The 17,410-nt window shown below is 58.1% G+C and overlaps 1 protein-coding gene across 1 annotated transcript; it reads left to right on the top strand.

Annotated features, from left to right (window-relative positions):
- The first annotated feature begins 575 nt into the window (after positions 1-575).
- Positions 576-16,360, top strand: STRIP1 (striatin interacting protein 1). Its single transcript, XM_054564732.1, has 21 exons — positions 576-788; positions 3,263-3,332; positions 4,086-4,160; positions 4,590-4,724; positions 4,822-4,942; positions 5,168-5,236; positions 6,107-6,213; positions 6,308-6,435; positions 7,325-7,507; positions 7,871-8,088; positions 9,081-9,146; positions 9,271-9,334; positions 10,258-10,329; positions 10,792-10,866; positions 11,083-11,180; positions 12,343-12,469; positions 12,680-12,780; positions 13,568-13,634; positions 14,150-14,254; positions 14,845-15,049; positions 15,450-16,360. Exons 1-21 carry the CDS (start codon positions 609-611, stop codon positions 15,695-15,697), a joined length of 2,514 nt encoding a protein of 837 aa, XP_054420707.1. The 5' UTR covers positions 576-608; the 3' UTR covers positions 15,698-16,360.
- The last annotated feature ends 1,050 nt before the right edge of the window (positions 16,361-17,410 follow it).

Here is a 17,410-nt window from a genome sequence, read left to right as displayed (position 1 = left end):
TCACACCCTCAGGCCTACCTTCCCTGGCAGCCTACCCGATGTAGCCGTGCTCCCGTCACCACTGCTTTTTGCTTCTTACCTGCACTTATGTCTCTAATATACATGCGTGTGCTTATTGTCTCTCCCACGGGCACTATGTGAAGCAATTGACCGAGCATAGAGGAGAAATTCTAAGTGTTAAATGAATGATGAATGATTGTTTGTCAAAAACTGCAATTGTTTTATTTATTCATTTGTTTAGCGTATCTCCCCCATGTGAAAGTAAACGACTTGGAGACTGGGGACGTGTCCATTTTGTTCACTATGACATGCAAAGCCATGTTAAAGGAAGTTGGGGGACAACTAAAACGATTGCAGGAGCTAAGGGAGGTCTCGCAGATAAAAGGACATTTAAACTGGGACTGAGTTGAAGTGGTAAAACTGAAAGGACCGGAAAAGGTAAGAGTTCAAGCAGGGGGACTCTCGCGAGGTGTTGGGCAGCCAAGATGGCTTCAGCACTTGCCGCCACACTTAATATGGCGACTAAGGAGCGTTCCTGCTAGAAATCTCGCGAGAGCTGCATCACAGCTACTGTACGTGAATTCAGCTGGGGGTGTGGAAGAGCCAAGATGGAGCCGGCAGCCGGCGGCCCGGGGCCGCTGATTATGAACAACAAGCAGCCTCAGCCACCGCCACCTCCGCCGCCCGCAACCGCGCAGCCGCCACCCGGGGCACCGCGGGCCGGCGGGGGTCTCCTGCCCGGGGGCAAAGCCCGAGAGTTCAACCGCAACCAGCGCAAAGACTCGGAGGTCAGGAGCTTCGGGGGGCGAGGCCAGCACCGGCGGGCGGTGGCTGGGGGCCCGGGGCCCGGCCCCGCGGCAGCTCTTGGTCCAAGCTGGGTTTCCCGAAGGGTTCTCCGGGGCCTGGCAGGGGAGTTGTCATCTTACGAGGAAAGCAGGAAGACAGAAGGCTGGCACCGCCGGGACCGGGGGCGTGAAGCCGGGGTCCGCGCCCGGAGCTCCGCCGCCCGGGAGAACCTCCGGGTGTCAGAGGCTGCTCGTTTGCTCCTCCGAGGTCGGAGCTGTGGATGCGCGCTCGGAGCCCCAGATTCTGGGAAGCCGTCCCCAGCCCCGATTCGAGGGTGGGGAGTCGGTGGCCTTCGTGCGCTCCAGGGGGGCGGGCGGCAGACCCCCGGTCCCTAATCCCCTCTGCCTCTGGTCCTGTGGGTGCCACAGTGCGCGGTGGCCGGCGTGTGCGGGCGGGGAAGGGCCCTGGAAGCTGGACGGAGCTAATTATCACCAGTCGTGGTGCGACGCCCGGAGAGGGGGGCAACATTCCATCCGACCTGAGCCAGGGCAGGTTCAGGCCACGGTGCGACAGTGCCTCCGGGGTTGTCGTGCCCCGTGCGCCCGCCGCTGAGCTCTTGTGAAAGATCGGAAATACACATTTTAAACAGGAGTGAGGAGGGCTCAGCTGTGCCCTTCTGTCTTGCTAGTGGCTGTTCCTCCCCCTCCTGAGACACTGGAGTCTGGAGCTGACTAGTCGCCTCACCCCGAGTTAATTCCTCCCACTGTCTCCCATTGTGGAATTCGTGAATGGAGACACTCACGTCGCAGCGATTTAGGGCTTCTGAATCAGCACGTTCCCAGGGCACTTACTGCGAGGTCTCTCCTTCACCCAGTACAATTGTGAGGCTCATCAGTCTGGCGCTTATTAAGGAGAGGGAATTCCTCGCTGTCCAGGCATAAAGTACCAGGTCACAGCAATGCGTGATGGTACTGTCTTCAGGCATGTGAGGTCACACTTTGGTTTTTGTTGGCAGGGGCAAACCTGTGGTAAAACATGTTAAAACTTGGCAAGTCCAAAGCAGACATGCCTTGAGCTCTTAAGTGAATTATTTGAGAAAGCAAAGAAACAGACCTCTTAGGAGCCCTCGCAGGGTGGGCTGGTGGGGCGTCATTGGAGGCTGCTTACTGATTTTTCAAGTGTGGAGCATTACGAAGGTGGTGGGAATGAACCTGCCTTTGTCATGAGTTAGAGTTTGAAAAGAGTTTTTACATTTTCTTAAGTAGCCGTGAATGGTCACATAAATACCTTTCGATGCATTTAAATTTCTCTTCCTACCTGTTCGGATTTGGGCTCAGCATAGGACGGTCAGTCAGTGGGCACATTTAAGCTGAGAGTCCTGTCTAAATCCATTTCCTCAGGGATAACGATGCGGTCTCAGCTCATTCTTGAGCCGCAGCTGGAATCAGTAGGCTGGGAGCCTGCGCAGCGCCGGGCGGACAGGCAGGGGGCCCTTGGTGAGAGCCCACCGTGTGCTCTCTAACGGTGATGAGTGCTTAAAAGCCTTCCACGAAGATTTTTGTCATCCCCAGTCCATCAGCGAAAAGAAAGTTCAGCACCTCACGCCAGCGTGCTCTCTTTTGCGTCTGAATAGGGAGTAGGGGTCTTCGTGCCAGTCAGTGGTTGTGGGGGTGGGTATGTTGTGTCATTTTGTGGGTGGTCTTTGTCTTCTCAGGTGGCTTGCAGTCAAGCCTGAGGACTTGGCCTCTTTCTTCACTTCTCTCTTCCGGGAATAAGGCTTCCAAGATGAGTGTTCTTAGTGATCCCCTGTCTGCCAGCAATAGAAGGATTCCCTTTGTCAGTGTCCTCTCCTATGCTGGGGAGGGAGCCATTCTGTGCAGCGCCTGCCTTCTCCTCCTGTCAGCTGTCACCACAGAGTGAGAGGAGAGCAGGGGGACTAGGCGTCAGTGTTCCCTCTGCCCTGAGCTGTTGATGGCCTGCCAGCCAGAAAGAAGGGAGGCTTCCGGAATCTGAGTGCCATGTGGAATGGCCACTCACTCACTGCCCAGAATGCATAGAGGCTTTGTGTCCATCCATCCTGCAAGAGGGTTTTGGTTTTTTTTGTTTTTTTTTTTTTGAGTACAAACCATTCATTCATTCACTCACTCATGCCGAGTAGTGTGCTGGGCGTTGTGAAACCACTGGTGAGCAAGGTGGACCAAGCCCCCCATCTCAGGGAACTTGCCATGTCCTGGGGAGGCAGAACCTCACAGGTACACGTGCCAGTGTATAATTATAAGTTAGAGCAGGTGCTCTGAAGGACAAGTGCGAGGTGCTCTGAGCGGCATGAGCTAGCCCGGGAGACCAAGTGCTGTGATAACACATCAGAAAAGTGGAGGCGGTGGGTCCTTCACGCAACAGTGGCTCTGGAAGCATGTACGCTTCTTCCTCGGGAGTCCCAGCCATCTTCCGTGTCTCTGTCTCCTGTGCTCGGCAGGGCTGTTCCGAGTCCCCAGACCTGGAGTTTGAGTACGCCGACACGGACAAGTGGGCCGCAGAGCTCTCAGGTAAGAAAGCGTAGACCTTTGTGTTGCTTGGGGCTGTTTTCCCCTTATTGGTCTTAAATAAAATTAAGAGTGGATGCCATTTGGGAGCTTATTTCCCCCCACTAGTTAGTCTTAGTAATGATGTATATAAAACACGTTAGTTATTGGATTCAAGCTTTGTGTATCTCGTAACTTTGGCTGGTCCTTTACTTTTATGAAGCATCTCTGTGCGCTCAGCTCAGCCGGCTGTGGCCCAATCCCAGCGTGGACAGAGATGCTCCTTGGCCATACGCTGTCCTCTGATAGCGGTCTCCCCTAGAGCAGTGGGTCCCGAGGGCTGCCAGCGTGTGTGCCTCATCTGTGCGCATCTGTTGCTACCGCTGCTGCTCACGTGTAGCGTGAGGTTTGCTGAGCTGCTCCTCGAGCCCCGAAGTACAGGTCTTCCTCAGGAGGTAGCAGCCACTTGAAAGGCCCATGTTCGTGGTGACAGCCAGCCTCTGGCGTGGCGGGGTGGGATTGAGTGCACCAGGCTGGCAGCGCCCGCGTTTGTGCTGACCTGGCATTCTGGTTGTCGGCTGCTGGGGAAGCCAGCCTTCCCTCCACCCTGTTGGTCAGGGCACCAAGGCCCCCGTCGTAATTAAAGAACATAGTCCCGGAGTGACTGTGACTCTGGGACGGAGGAGGGCCTAGCAGCGAGCGCCTCGCCGTCTCTGCTGCATGTGAGACCTGCTGTGGAATCTGGGCACGGGGCTGACGAGGCTGTGTTCTTGACAGAGCTTTACAGCTACACGGAAGGGCCAGAGTTCCTGATGAACCGGAAATGCTTTGAGGAGGACTTCCGGATCCATGGTGAGGCGGCGCCCTGCACTTCGTGGTTCCTTTCAGCCTGTGTCCTGAGGGCTGCAGGGCGTCTCTTGGTCATCTGAAGACCCCAGTCCTGGAGTGGCCTACGAAGGCTGCTGAACCGTGATTGTTCCAGGCCAGATGTGACACTTAGGGTGGGCTTGAAAATACTCTGGTGGTGGCTTTTCAGAATGTGAGTACTGGGGAAAAGAGGACACTTGATGTGATTACACTTGCCCCCAAAATAGCATTGTGTCAGTCTGGAAATTCAGATTCGTAGAGCAGCAGCGTGGCCGTACCCCTCATGTAGAGAGTAACTGGTCTTCCCGCGTTTTCTGGCCCCGTGGCAGTCCTGAACTTGGAGGGTTAACACGGTGTCGGGTCCGTTGTGAGGACTTTTCTGGGCTCAGGTGTAGCTGGTCTCTGGCCCTGCAGTGACAGACAAGAAGTGGACCGAGCTGGACACCAACCAGCATCGCACCCATGCCATGAGGCTCCTGGACGGCCTGGAAGTCACGGCCAGGGAGAAGAGACTCAAGGTGGCTCGGGCAATTCTCTATGTGGCCCAAGGTACTGAGTGGACCCCCAGGGCCCCCGGCCTCTCCTTCAGTGACGCGGGCCAGTCAGACACGGGAGGGGCTCAGTGGGCTGTGCGCTGGGTCTGCAGGCACCTTCGGGGAGTGCGGTTCTGAGGCAGAAGTGCAGACCTGGATGCGCTACAACATCTTTCTGCTCCTGGAGGTGGGCACGTTCCATGCTTTGGTGGAGCTTCTGAATATGGAAATAGAGTGAGTTCTCCCGAGGGGCGGGTGGGACGGCCGGGGGCGCGGGGGGCAGCCGGGCTCACAGAGCTACCCAGCCTTGAGGTCTGGTCCAGGGCCTGAGTTCTGGCTCCCTGGGTCCTGTGGCATCTTGTGCCGACTCAGCACAGGTCACAGTGCTGTGTTCCCCGACTGGGAGGGGAGCCCCTTCTCTTGCCTCTGAGGGGGCACTGACTGCAGCCTCTCCCGCAGCAACAGCGCCGCGTGCAGCAGTGCGGTGAGGAAGCCGGCCATCTCCCTGGCCGACAGCACAGACCTGAGGTGAGGCCGCGCCAGCCGCGGCGCCGGTGGAGCAGGGCCTGGGGCATCCTTGGGTCTTCTCGCTGTGCGCTGTGCACGTTACTTCTCACACACTAACCTGCAGGCGTGATGGGCGCCATGTGGGATCAGTTGGCCATGCTGAGGGCTCTCCCTGGGGGGGCTCTGGGTTGGATCTCCCGAGGGGATCTAGGGTGAAGTCGCCTATAACAGAACCACAGTGCTGCTGAGAGCCCGGTGTGGCATTTTGTATTGCACGAGGCACACGATGCGACTCTGTGGGCTCCTACCTTCTCATGCATAGCCTGGCCCCGCTCTGTGTAGGGTTAGTCATGACCATTTGTGACACTTCATGGCTGTGCAGGAAATAATAGCAACTGCTCAAGAGCAAGATCACCTTCTCCTCCTCGTGAGGATTAGAATCTGTCTCTTTGTGCATTTAGAAGTTCTTGGCCTGGGTGTTGCTGGTGTCCGCGCTGTACTTAGGGCCCCCACATCACTCTGCTCGCTCCTGGTTCGCCCTCAGCGTGGCACATGTGTCCTGTTCTCATGCCCGCCCTGCTCTGCTTTGCCAGATCCGACCCTCCGCTTCCACAGCTCTCTCCCTCCTCGGTGTCGTTTTCCTTCCAGGAAGCTCAGGGCAGTGAATGCTTCGGCCATTCTTGTTCATAGTGGTCCGTTCAACAGCCATTTGTCAAGCACCTGCTTTGAGTCAGCACTTTGCTGGACGCTGCAGATGCAGAACGGATCTGGTCCCAGCCTTGGCCGCGCGGGGCCGAGGAGGGAGCCCCCAGCGCTCTGTGGGACGCCCGGTTTCCCAGATGTCAGGGTCCTCCCTTGATCCCCCATCCTGCCCTGTTTTCTTGTCCCCAGGGTCCTGCTCAACATCATGTACCTGATTGTGGAAACTGTTCACCAGGAGTGTGAGGGGGACAAAGCCGAGTGGAAGACGATGCGACAGACCTTCCGGGCGGAGCTGGGTATGGCCCCGGGGCCCTGCCTGGCTGCCAGGGCTGGCGGGCTCTGCGAGACGCCCCTCCCGCCATGACCCCGGTGCCTTCGTGTCGTCGCCAGGTTCCCCGCTGTACAACAACGAGCCGTTCGCCATCATGCTCTTTGGGATGGTCACCAAGTTTTGCAGTGGCCATGCCCCTCACTTCCCCATGAAGAAGGTTCTCTTGCTGCTCTGGAAGACGGTGTTGGTGAGCAGCACCTCCGCGAGGCGCCGGGTGCAGGGCCGGCGTGGGCTGGGACTGCTGCGGCCCCCGGCCCTCCCTCCTTTCAGAACGGGCCAGCCCTGTGGGGTCAGGCCAGGGCTTATGGCCTCTTTAGAGTGGCCTGCACCCTTGATCTTGGCCACACATCCTGTTGGCTCTCTGCAGAGCCTCGCTGAAGTCAGAGGGGAAGCTGAATTGCTCAGCAGCAGTGAAAGCAAGCGGCCTGAAACGGCTGCACACTTCTGGCTTCTAAGGGATGTTTAGGTGAAGCTTTTTTTTTAAATTGGAATATCTTACAATATACAGTTGACCCTTGGACAACACAGGTTGAAGCTTTGTGGGTCCAGTTATATGCGGGTTTTAAAATATAAGTGGACTCATGCAGTTGAAACCAATGTTCAAGAGTCAAGTATATTTTCGATTCACCTTTTCAAATCCCCGTGGGTGGAGGGCCAACTTAAGCTATACATGGGTTTTGAGCTGCACGGGGTATCGGCACCCCAACCCCTGCATTGTTCCTGGGTCACCCGAGTTTCCGGTCTGACTTTGCACTTCTGGCGTGGACAGCTTCTGAAGCGTCCAGTCTCACCGGTTTTTCTAGGAGCTTGAAGGGTTAGGCCCTTCGGTCTCCCTCCCCCCCCTCCCCACCCCGAGGAGCATGTTGCACACATAGAGCTGAATGTATCTGTGCACTAGGCTCAGTCAGCCCCTATTTCCCCTCTCCCTTTCTGATGTCACTGAACTTTCCCGAGAGTGGGTACAGTCCCATGTTCAGAGGTCGTGAGGGCCCTATCAACATGGGGGTGCCCGGGCGCGCTCAAGCCTGACGCAGCCTGCGGCCTGTTGACCCAGCCCTGCGCCCCGTCTGACACAGTGCACACTGGGCGGCTTTGAGGAGCTGCAGAGCATGAAGGCTGAGAAGCGCACCCTCCTGGGCCTCCCCCCGCTGCCTGAGGACAGCATCAAAGTGATCCGCAGCATGCGGGCCGCCTCTCCTCCAGCGTCTGCCTCCGACCTCATCGAGCAGCAGCAGAAGCGGGGCCGGCGGGAGCACAAGGTGAGCGCGACGCAGGTCCCTGCCCCTCCCGAGGGCTCTCGGGGTGCACACACACGGTGGGGCATGGTCCCCGGATGAGCGTGGTTGGGATTTACCTCTGAACAGCTAGTCAGGATGAAGGCCTCCAGGGAGCAGTGCTGTCCCCAGGCCCAGGGCCCAGTTTTTAGTGGGTACGTGGGATCTGGCATTTTTAAGGAACTAGGGCAAGATGTGGCTTGTCACCTGGGCCCCACCTTGCCTTCCTGTCTTCCACTGCCCGGGCCCCGCCTCCCACCGGTCTGCGTCCCAGCCTCAGTAGCCTTGTTGTCCGGTGCCAGGCCCTCAGCTGGTGCGTGGCGTCTGCTCTCGCCTCCCCCTCTTCAGGCTCTGATAAAGCAAGACAACCTGGATGCCTTCAATGAGCGGGATCCCTACAAGGCTGACGACTCCCGGGAGGAGGAAGAGGAGAACGATGATGACAGCAGTCTGGAGGGGGAGGCGTTCCCCCTCGAGCGGGACGAGGTGATGCCCCCCCCGCTGCAGCACCCCCAGACCGACCGGCTCACCTGCCCGAAGGGGCTGCCGTGGGCGCCCAAGGTCAGGTGAGTCCCAGACCTTCAGAACGCTCTCGGCTCCTGAAACCAGAGCCCTGGCACCCTCGGGTGGCGCCTGGCCCGAGTCACCATGTGAGGTCCCCTGCAGGGACAGGCTGACCTTGGTCTTGGGTGCTGGCCCAGGGGTCTCGGGGGGCTGGCCCTGCTGGCTTTGCACAGAGGCCCTTGTGTGCTCCTGAGTCTGTAACGGGAGGTAACTCTTGGTTAGACGCGGTAGCTGGTGAAAGGGGGTGGGAGAGGTGAAAACAAGGACATTTAATTTAAGTGAACCCATCTCCATGCACCCTGCGGTTTTGTATGGTTAACATAAAAATTCTAGGTTAAGGAAGCGCTCCTTTAGAACGGTAATTAAGACAGTTGAGATACATGTGCTTGAATCAGTGGATGGGAGGGTACCTGGATATATAGAAATGGAATCTTTGAAAAGGCGCCAACTAAAGAAATAGATGAACACGTGAGAGGATACAGAAGCCCTTTCCTCGACCCAGGAACAGCCCCAGTGTTCAGTGTCCCATGATGCGAATACACAGCAGGGTGTCAGGAAAGGCAGGATACGCTGGGTGTTCAAGACACGAAAATGTGACTCACGAAAAAATCAGTAGCTTATAGCTCTCACCATTGTAAAATTGCTAAATACCTCAGGAGTTCTATTGATAAAGTTGTTAATATCTGAATGAAGTAGGCTTTTAAATTGATGAATCACTTTGATTTTACAGGTAAACTAGTCACACGTAATATATTTACAGGTTATTGATTCCACATTATAAAAGACATTAAAATAGCCTGAAGGTTTCAGTTCTTCAGTTTCTCTCCCGCCCCCCCATGAAGAAAAACAAAAAAGAACAGAAAAATAAAAGAGAGAAAGAAAAACAATTGTGGGAGGCTTTTCCTTGGGGCCTCGCGGTTTCGGGGTGTCCTGTAGTTTGTCAACCAGGCCACCTTGGAGTGACGGTGAGCGCAAACCTCGCTCTCTCTGGCAGGGAGAAGGACATCGAGGTGTTCCTCGAGTGCAGCCGCAGCAAGTTCATCGGCTACACCCTGGGCAGGTGAGTGTGATCCGAGTTCCTTTTGAGGAAAGGTAACGAGACATTCACTCCCCTGGCCTTTGGTGTTTGGGGACCCAGGCGGATAGATGTCCGGGCTTAACACAGGGCCTTCTTTATTCTCCAGCGACACGAACACAGTGGTGGGGCTGCCCAGGCCAATCCACGAGAGCATCAAGACTCTGAAACAGGTAGTGGCTTTGGGTGAGCTTTTGGCCTGGTTTGGTCCCAGGCGGGTAAAGTGAGCCCAGCCCGCTGGGAGGAGCGTTTCCCTCTGTTGTCTCTGCCTGGAGTCGCCCGGGCTGGAGGGATGGGTGGCCCAGAGCTGCGCCTTTCCACAGCTCTTTTTCATAGGTTTTACTTATTTCAGCTGAACTTTTGTTGGAGACTTACTGGTAGCTTATTCGAGACTGTACTATCTGAGAGTTTTTGGAGTTTTAAGGGGCCCATTGGTACCCCGCCTTTTCTTGCTCAAGTTCTAAGGCCACTGAGGCAGAGGAGCAGGCAGGTGGAGGCGAAATGCCAGCCGTACTGAGGCAGCGACGGGAGGAGGACGCCAGGCACCCGCAGCAGCCGGCCTCTGTCTCCGGCTCTGGGGGGGCGCTCACCCCGCCAGGCCCGGGCAGTGCGGTTCGCTCAGGTCAGGAGGGAGGGGCCAGGCTGTTCAGTGCACGCACTGCCCCCACCTGGGGAGGGAAGAGCAGGAGTAGGGAAGAGGTGTCTCCTGTCAGCGTTTCTGGAGTGTAAATGTTTATGTTTTTGAAACATATTTCTGAAGTTTTTAGTACTAAGTGGGCCCCGTGCAGTTGGGCTCTTTGAGAACCTGATTCTGCTTTTAATAGTTTTTCTGTCACTGTAGCCTTCTGAAAGCCCCTTTCTCTCCTTTAATTTGCTCTTTTCTAATCTTTTGTGTTCTTTTAACACTGGTTTTAAAAGCAAGTACTCACTTAGAAAAACGGTTTGGGTTTGGGATGTTAGTTAGGGATCTTTGTGGAGATACAGCCCTCTGGGAGGAGGTGTAGTTGGAAGAAAATTGCTCAGGGCCTCGTCCAGGGCGTGGGGCGGCTGCGGGGAATGAGCCGTGGCTCTCCAGCGCCCTCTCCTCTCTCTCCAGCACAAGTACACGTCGATCGCGGAGGTCCAGGCGCAGATGGAGGAGGAGTACCTTCGCTCTCCTCTCTCGGGGGTGAGTTGGAGGCCTTCCTCAGCCAGCAGGCTCCCCAGCTGCTCCCGGCTCTGTGCCGGGCCTGGCCTCGGCCCCCGCCCTCAGAGAGCTCCCACTCTCGCTCCCACAGCCGGGGTGGGGGGCGGGGGGGGCCTGTGCTGGGTGTAGCGGTTGAGAACGCAGGCTCTGAGCCAGTCACTGCCTCTGAATCCCGGCTCTGCCACTGAGTGGGCGACGACTCAGCAGGAGACTGGGCCTCTCTGTGCTTCAGTTTCCTCCCCTGTAAAATGGGAAGCAGAGCAGTACCTTCGTCACAGAGCTGTGGTGAGGGTTCCTGAGCTGGTAGAAGTGCCTGGCGTGGTCTGCTCTCATTGTCAACGTGGCGATTCACAGTGGTACTGACAGATTCTCCTCCAGCCAGCGGGGCAGCTGGCTCAGGAGAGCGTGGTCAGGACTGGGGTTTGTTTGTGCCGCTGCGTCCAGGGGGAAGAGGAAGTTGAGCAAGTCCCTGCAGAAACCCTGTACCAGGGCCTGCTCCCCAGCCTGCCGCAGTACATGGTGAGTGCCCCCCATCCCCACAGAGGGCTCCAGCCCCAGGCCCCTCGGGGGTCGTCAGTAGGCACCTGCCATGGGATCGCCCTCCCCGCTGCACTGGACTTGGCAGCCTGTCCTTCAGCCCCTCCTCCTGCCGCCGAAGCCCCCCAGGAGGACCCCCTCTCAGCGTAGTTCTGCGCCCGGGCGCTCAGGCAGGCTAAAGGGCCTCCTCTTCCCTAGATCGCACTGCTGAAGATCCTGCTGGCCGCAGCCCCCACCTCGAAGGCCAAGACAGACTCGATCAACATCCTGGCAGATGTCCTGCCCGAGGAGATGCCGTGAGTGCCTTCGCGCCTGCGAGGGAGCAGGTCGGGGCAGCAGGACAGGGAGGCGTTTGCTTTGGTCCCAGTGTTGTGAGGTTGCATCCTTTTTTGGACTCAACTCTGCAGGTTAAATTGAGGGTATTTCTGGCTCAGAAGAAAAAATAAGTGCTGGATTGAATACTTAGGTTTACTGGTTGGGAGAAGGCTTGGCCCAGTTGGCCTGGATTCTAGGGTGGACGCTGCCCCTGAGTTGCCTCCTGGTGGCGCAGGGGAGTCATTTCCTCCTCTGCAAAGTGAGTCAGGCTGCGTCCAACATTCCCGAACCCTCCCTCAAAAGCTGTGTGCCTGGGACATCTGGGACAGTCTGCCAGCCAGCCGCTGAACCTCCACCGGGGAGGGGTTCTTCCTGTTCTCTGATGGACTGGCTCGCAGGGCATGTCAATCCCAGGGTGATGGTGAAATCCTCAGGGGCTCTCCCTCCCTGGGGCACGGACTGCGCCTCTCTGCTGTGAGAGTACAAACCGAGACCATACTCTGCTTGGAGAGGGACCTGGCCCTGACCCGGTCCCTGCCTGGCCGCTAATACCGCCCAGCTCCCTCGCGGCATGGCTCCTTGAGCCTGGTGCGAGCTCCAGGGGAGGGAGGGGGCAGGGCTTGGCCACAACCTAAGGGGGTGTCACAGAACACCAGCCCATCGTGATGGTCCTTGGAAAGGGGCTCCAGAGTCAAATATTGTACCTCCTCTTTTAAAGCTCTACAGTGAGAAGTCCTCAGTTCAGAAACTGATTTAAATGTCTGATCACTGTTGTACACTTTAAACTAACATAATACTGTACATCAAGTGTAATTGAAAAGTAAATTTAAAAAAAAGAAAGAATCTGATTGGATTCAACACTCCCTAAGCGTGCCTGCCCCCAGACCCTGACTTCCCCGGAGCGCGACACGGCGGCGTGCTGGTGTACCGTGTGGAACCCGCTGGAGGCGCAGTTTCTGCGGTGGCAGAAGCTTAGGGGTGATCTTGAGAAAGAAGTTCATTGCTGGAGGAGAAGCAGGGGAAGGGGCCAGGAATGCGTATGGGGCATCACAAGGAGGGGACACTCACGCTGAGCTGGGGCGGGAGGCCGTGGCGGGAGGGTGCTGCCGGAGCGGCCGGCTCACCCGGCGGGTGTGTTCCCAGCACCACAGTGCTGCAGAGCATGAAGCTGGGCGTGGACGTGAACCGCCACAAAGAGGTCATCGTGAAGGCCATTTCCGCTGTCCTGCTGCTGCTGCTGAAGCACTTTAAGTTGAACCACGTCTACCAGGTATGTGCAGAGCCTGCTTCCCTTCCTGCCCGCTGGGCCAGGCCTTGGGCGGTGCCGCTCCTTCAGCCCGGAGTGGAGGCCTTGGCCGTCAGGCGCCCTTGAGCTCTGCGCACATGTTCTAAGGTCAGGCATCCGGCCGAGGCCTTTGGTCACCGGAGGAAAGACAGCGAGGCCCCTGGGGCGTGCTTACTTTTTTTCTGTTGGTTTCAGTTTGAGTACATGGCCCAGCACCTGGTGTTCGCCAACTGCATCCCTTTGATTCTAAAGTTCTTCAATCAAAACATCATGTCCTACATCACTGCCAAGAACAGGTGATAAGAACCAGGGGTCGGGAGGGCATGGGTATGGCCAGAAGGCAGGGCTCCCAGCTGGCCTCTCCCACTGAGCCCACTCAGCACCCATAGGCCAGCGCTCTCCCTGGCTTCAGGACGCAAAGATGAATGAGACACAGCCCCTCCCTGTGAAATCTGAGTCTGGCTCTCCAGCTGGTCTAGGGACAGGTGACTCGGTCTGTGCCTGGGTGGGAGGGGCCTCATCCTGGGCTCTGGTACTGCCCTCACTGTCCTCCTGCGCCCTTTGCTTTAAGGAGGCAGCCAGGCTGCCTGTCCTCTCGAAGGAGCTCAGCCAGCCACGTGCGCTGTCAGGCCCTGTCCGCTCGCTCTTGACCCCCACCCCTCTCACCTGGTGCCAGCTGTCCTTGGCAGTGCCTACTTATCAGTGTGACACGTCACAGGGCGAGCCATCTGCCAGACACTGTATCCAGTGGGGGCTTGGCACAAATTCAGTGCTGTCAGACGTCTCCCCGCCTCCCGCCTGCCCCCCACCTCGGCCTCAGATTCATTGCTGCCCGGAGAGCAGGGTCTCTACCCCTTTGTAAGATTACAAGCTGGTCTCTGGTCAGAGGGACCTTACAAGGGCTCTCGGAGCAGGTATTTCCTCACCTTAGAGCTGGGGAAACCAGGGTGGTGCAGGCGCGGTAGAGTCCTGCTCCCGTTCCAGCCAGTGAGGGAGGAAAGCCAGCAGCTGGCCGGTCACAGCGGCTGCCCCGGCCCCGGCCTGGGCTCATGGTGGGTGCCTGCCTTCCCTTGCCCCCCGCAGCATTTCTGTTCTGGATTACCCCCACTGCGTGGTGCACGAGCTGCCGGAGCTGACCGCTGAGAGCCTGGTGAGTGGCGTGGCTCTTCCCCAACGCCCCTCAGCGTGGAGGTCAGTGGAGGAGAGCCTGCATCCCCCGCAGGGAACAGACGAGGTCCCTGCTGAGGGCCTGCCTGGCTCCTGGAGCGCTGTGTTGCATGCAGGGGCGGGAAGATTTGGAGGGAGGAAATGGATTGTCTCGGGAGCATGGTTGTCAGGGGCTGACCCAGAGCCTACTGGGTCAAGTTGCTTCCCTCTCCCTGCACTGCGACTGTGGGTCCACAGCTCTGAGGGATCCTGGTGTCTCAGGCTGTGCGGGCCAAGGCCCCAGCCCCCAGTATCATGCTGTTTCCTGCAGGAAAATTCTAGGGAGCTGCCCCCGACCTCCTGCGAGCCTCTGGGGTGGCGTCGCTCCGGGCTGAGGAAAGGAACGGCTCTGGTACAGGCCAGGAGCCCCGCAGTGCGGAGACCGTGCCTGTGAGGGCCCTGGGGACGCTGAGCCCTGCCGCTGTGGGGGCCACGGTGGTTCCTGTGTTTTCCCTGCAGGAGGCCGGTGACAATAACCAGTTTTGCTGGAGGAACCTCTTTTCTTGTATCAATCTCCTTCGGATCTTGAACAAGCTGACCAAATGGAAGCATTCAAGGACGATGGTGAGTCAGCGCAGTCAGCAGGCTCGGAGCTCCAAGCTGAGTGCCACGCCCTGTACCGTCCCTTGAACACGGGAGCAGGGGTCCCCAGGGCGGGCTTGCTGCCGCAGCTACAGCCTTCCCTCCGAATTTTCCTGCAGCCACAGCCTTGCATTTTAAGGGCTGAGTTCTGGTTCCTTGGTGAGTTGAGCAGGAGGCTGCAAGAAGCTCAGTTGTGCACTGAATCATTCGCTCTTACAGAGGGGTTCTGCCTAACCGAGGCTCCGGGGCCTCCCTTAACCCTGCGTGTGTGGATGCCTGGGGGCGGGAGGTCCTCCGAAATTGCAGGTGTGTGCATATAGCAGTGTTTCCAGAGGAGTTCATAGATTTCTTCAGATTCCAGAAGGACTCATTTTCAGGGCGGCCAGCGGTCCTGGTTTGCCTAGGACTCTGGTGCTTTCAGCAGTGGAAGTCCCATGTCCCAGGAAACACCTCAGCCTGGGGAAAGCTGGGACGGCTGGTCACCCTGCCCAAACCCCCAAGAGGGGGGAGCAGCTGGGCGGTGACGCAGGCGTCCGTTCTGCCCTCCACTGCCCGCCCTGTGCCCCTTCCAGATGCTGGTGGTGTTCAAGTCGGCCCCCATCCTGAAGCGGGCGCTGAAGGTGAAGCAGGCCATGATGCAACTCTACGTGCTGAAGCTGCTCAAGGTGCAGACCAAGTACCTGGGGCGGCAGTGGCGCAAGAGCAACATGAAGACCATGTCCGCCATCTACCAGAAGGTGCGGCACCGGCTGAACGACGACTGGGCCTACGGCAACGGTGAGTCTCTAGTGTCTTCTCATCCATCGTTGCCTCAAACTCTGCTGCAGGGATCTTTCCAAAATGCAGATCTGGGGGCACCTCTCCGAGTCGGGTCCTCCATTAACCTCTAACTGCCCTGAGAGTTAGCGCCAGAGGCCCAAGCGAGTCCCTCGCCGCGTCCACGCGACTGCGGTGTCGCCTCCCGCTCCGTCGGGCTGGGACCCTCCTTCCGCCCGACTCCCCTTTGCACGCGTGCTCTGGGCGAGGAGTCAGGAGGAGCCCTGTCAGAGCTGAGGTTGGGGCTTGGAGGTTGGCAAGCAGGAGTTCGAGCCGGAGTGGCCTGGCCCTTCCCTGCGTGAACGCGGGGGGCGCTGCCACGAGGGCCCGGCTCCTGACCTTTCTTCCTGCCTCGTCCCAGATCTGGATGCCCGGCCTTGGGACTTCCAGGCAGAGGAGTGTGCCCTCCGTGCCAACATCGAACGCTTCAACGCCCGGCGCTACGATCGGGCACACAGCAACCCCGAATTCCTGCCTGTGGACAACTGCCTGCAGAGTGTCCTGGGCCAGCGGGTGGACCTCCCTGAGGACTTCCAGATGAACTATGACCTCTGGTTAGAAAGGGAGGTCTTCTCCAAGCCCATTTCCTGGGAAGAGCTGCTGCAGTGAGGCTCCTGGTCGGGACTGAAGAGGAGAGGGGTGCTGTGCAGGGGCTCCAGGGCCTGGCCTGGGTCACCGCAGTGTGCCCATCCGCCTCCAGGTGGCAGCACAGCCCCGCCGTGCCCTTCCAGGCAGCGCGGGCTCGGCTCGGCCTCTGGTGAAGCCCAGCGTCCTGCCTGGGATAGTCTCTGCCTGGCATCTCCCTCTTCACTCCTGCCCTCCCTCCCTCCTCTCTTGGACATGGTTGGTTCCAGCTCATTTCTCATTCTGCCCAAGGCTGGGAAAAGCTGGGATGGGCTAGGAGAGCCCATTACATCGAATTTCGGGGGTCACGCTGACCCTTCTTGAGACAGGCAGCTCCGTGGCAGGCCAGCTTGCCAAGGAGAAGGGCTTCGGATCAGGGCGGGAAGCAGAGTCCCAGGGTTGCGGAGGGGGTTCGTGATGTTCCGGCCCCTGCTGCGTGTCGCCCGGAGGCAGCGCAGGGGCCCTGCAGCTCCCCCCAGGCACCTTGGTCTGGACGGGGCTGGGGTGGGAAGAGGCGCTCCCTTAACCAGAGGCACCATGTCTCTTCCTGGTTTGCTGGCGTCTGTAAATACCTGTGTATAAATCTGCGCATTCTCTTGTGTCACGTTGGGGTTTTTAATGTGTCTGTGTATTCTGTTTACATTAAAAGGAAGCAAAAACAATCCCAGTGGCCTTGTCTGCAGAAAATACGGTTCCTGCATCGCTCCTCCTGTTCTAGAAAGTGGGCTTTCTCGCCAGCATTGATAGGTCGCCCACTTGTCTTCTGCCAAGCTGCCTGCCTTTTCCTTCGCTGTGCGGGTGGGGTGGGGGCACTTCTGCAGAGTATCCTCTCTTCCCACATCAGCCTGGAGTTGCTGCAGCTCCAGGACTCGGGTTGCTGGAGCGACACGTTGTCCTGCACCCCTGTGTTTGATGGCCTTGCGATAGGAGCCCAGGTTCCTCTGGATAACACTCTTGAGCTGACCTCAGCCACACCAGCTTCTGAGCTAGGGAGGGAGGGGCTGGTCAGAGGAGCCGGGCGCGCTGGGTCCTCACTGGGCAGACGGTCTGGACTGAGGAAACAGGTGCCCTGAGCCTGGGGAAGAAGACCATCAGGAGTTGGCCTCAGAGTGGAAAAGGAAGTGCCCAGGAGCGCTAGGGCTGAGTTGGGGAGAGGCGAGGAGAGCCTTCGTGGCAGCTGTGAGTTGGAGGCGTGGAGCCAGCACCTGACCTCCAGAGCCCGGGCGCGCCTGCCACCTCCTGACTCCGTCTCAAGGCTCCGCCTCTCGGATCCTCTTGCGTGGACACTGGTGAAAGGAGCATTCCCTTTTCGGAACTGCTTGATGCTCCCGTATCTTACCTGCAGGCCGCGTGTAGCGGTGTTAAGTGTCCAAGGGTCTGACTTAGAAAGGGAACACTGTGGGGGAACCTCCCCTGTTTGGCTCTTCTGTTCAGCGCCTGTCCTGCCCGGGCCCTGAGCTGGGCGTCGGGACAGGCCTTGATGCGCCAGCGTGGCGAGGAGCCGCGGGGCGGCAGCCAGCAGCTCACGGCCCACGGAAGTCGCGCAGCCTCAGATGGGACGTCCCTGGGGCTGATTGGCATTTTGCCCCAAAGTAACTTGCACAGGACATGGGGATTTGACACAACTCGTGTGCATGATGGATTTTCTGTTTTGGTTTTTTGTCAGGACTATAGGAAGTCTGTACCATGAGGCTTCAG

The sequence above is a fragment of the Pteronotus mesoamericanus genome, unplaced genomic scaffold (genome assembly GCF_021234165.1).
Source record: "Pteronotus mesoamericanus isolate MK-2021 breed Mesoamerican mustached bat unplaced genomic scaffold, CSHL_Meso_final scaffold_99, whole genome shotgun sequence".
Taxonomy (NCBI): Eukaryota; Metazoa; Chordata; class Mammalia; order Chiroptera; family Mormoopidae; genus Pteronotus; species Pteronotus mesoamericanus.
This window is presented reverse-complemented; position numbering and strand designations above follow the sequence as displayed.

What these genes read in the sequence shown, in the direction of transcription:
- STRIP1 (XM_054564732.1), top strand. Translation starts at nt 609, where the DNA reads ATGGAGCCGGCAGCCGGCGGCCCGGGGCCGCTGATTATGAACAACAAG. An exon ending in GACCTTCCGGGCGGAGCTGG is followed by an intron (nt 6,214 to 6,307) that starts GTATGGCCCCGG and finishes TGTCGTCGCCAG; the next exon opens with GTTCCCCGCTGTACAACAAC. An exon ending in CCAGCCTGCCGCAGTACATG is followed by an intron (nt 10,867 to 11,082) that starts GTGAGTGCCCCC and finishes CCTCTTCCCTAG; the next exon opens with ATCGCACTGCTGAAGATCCT.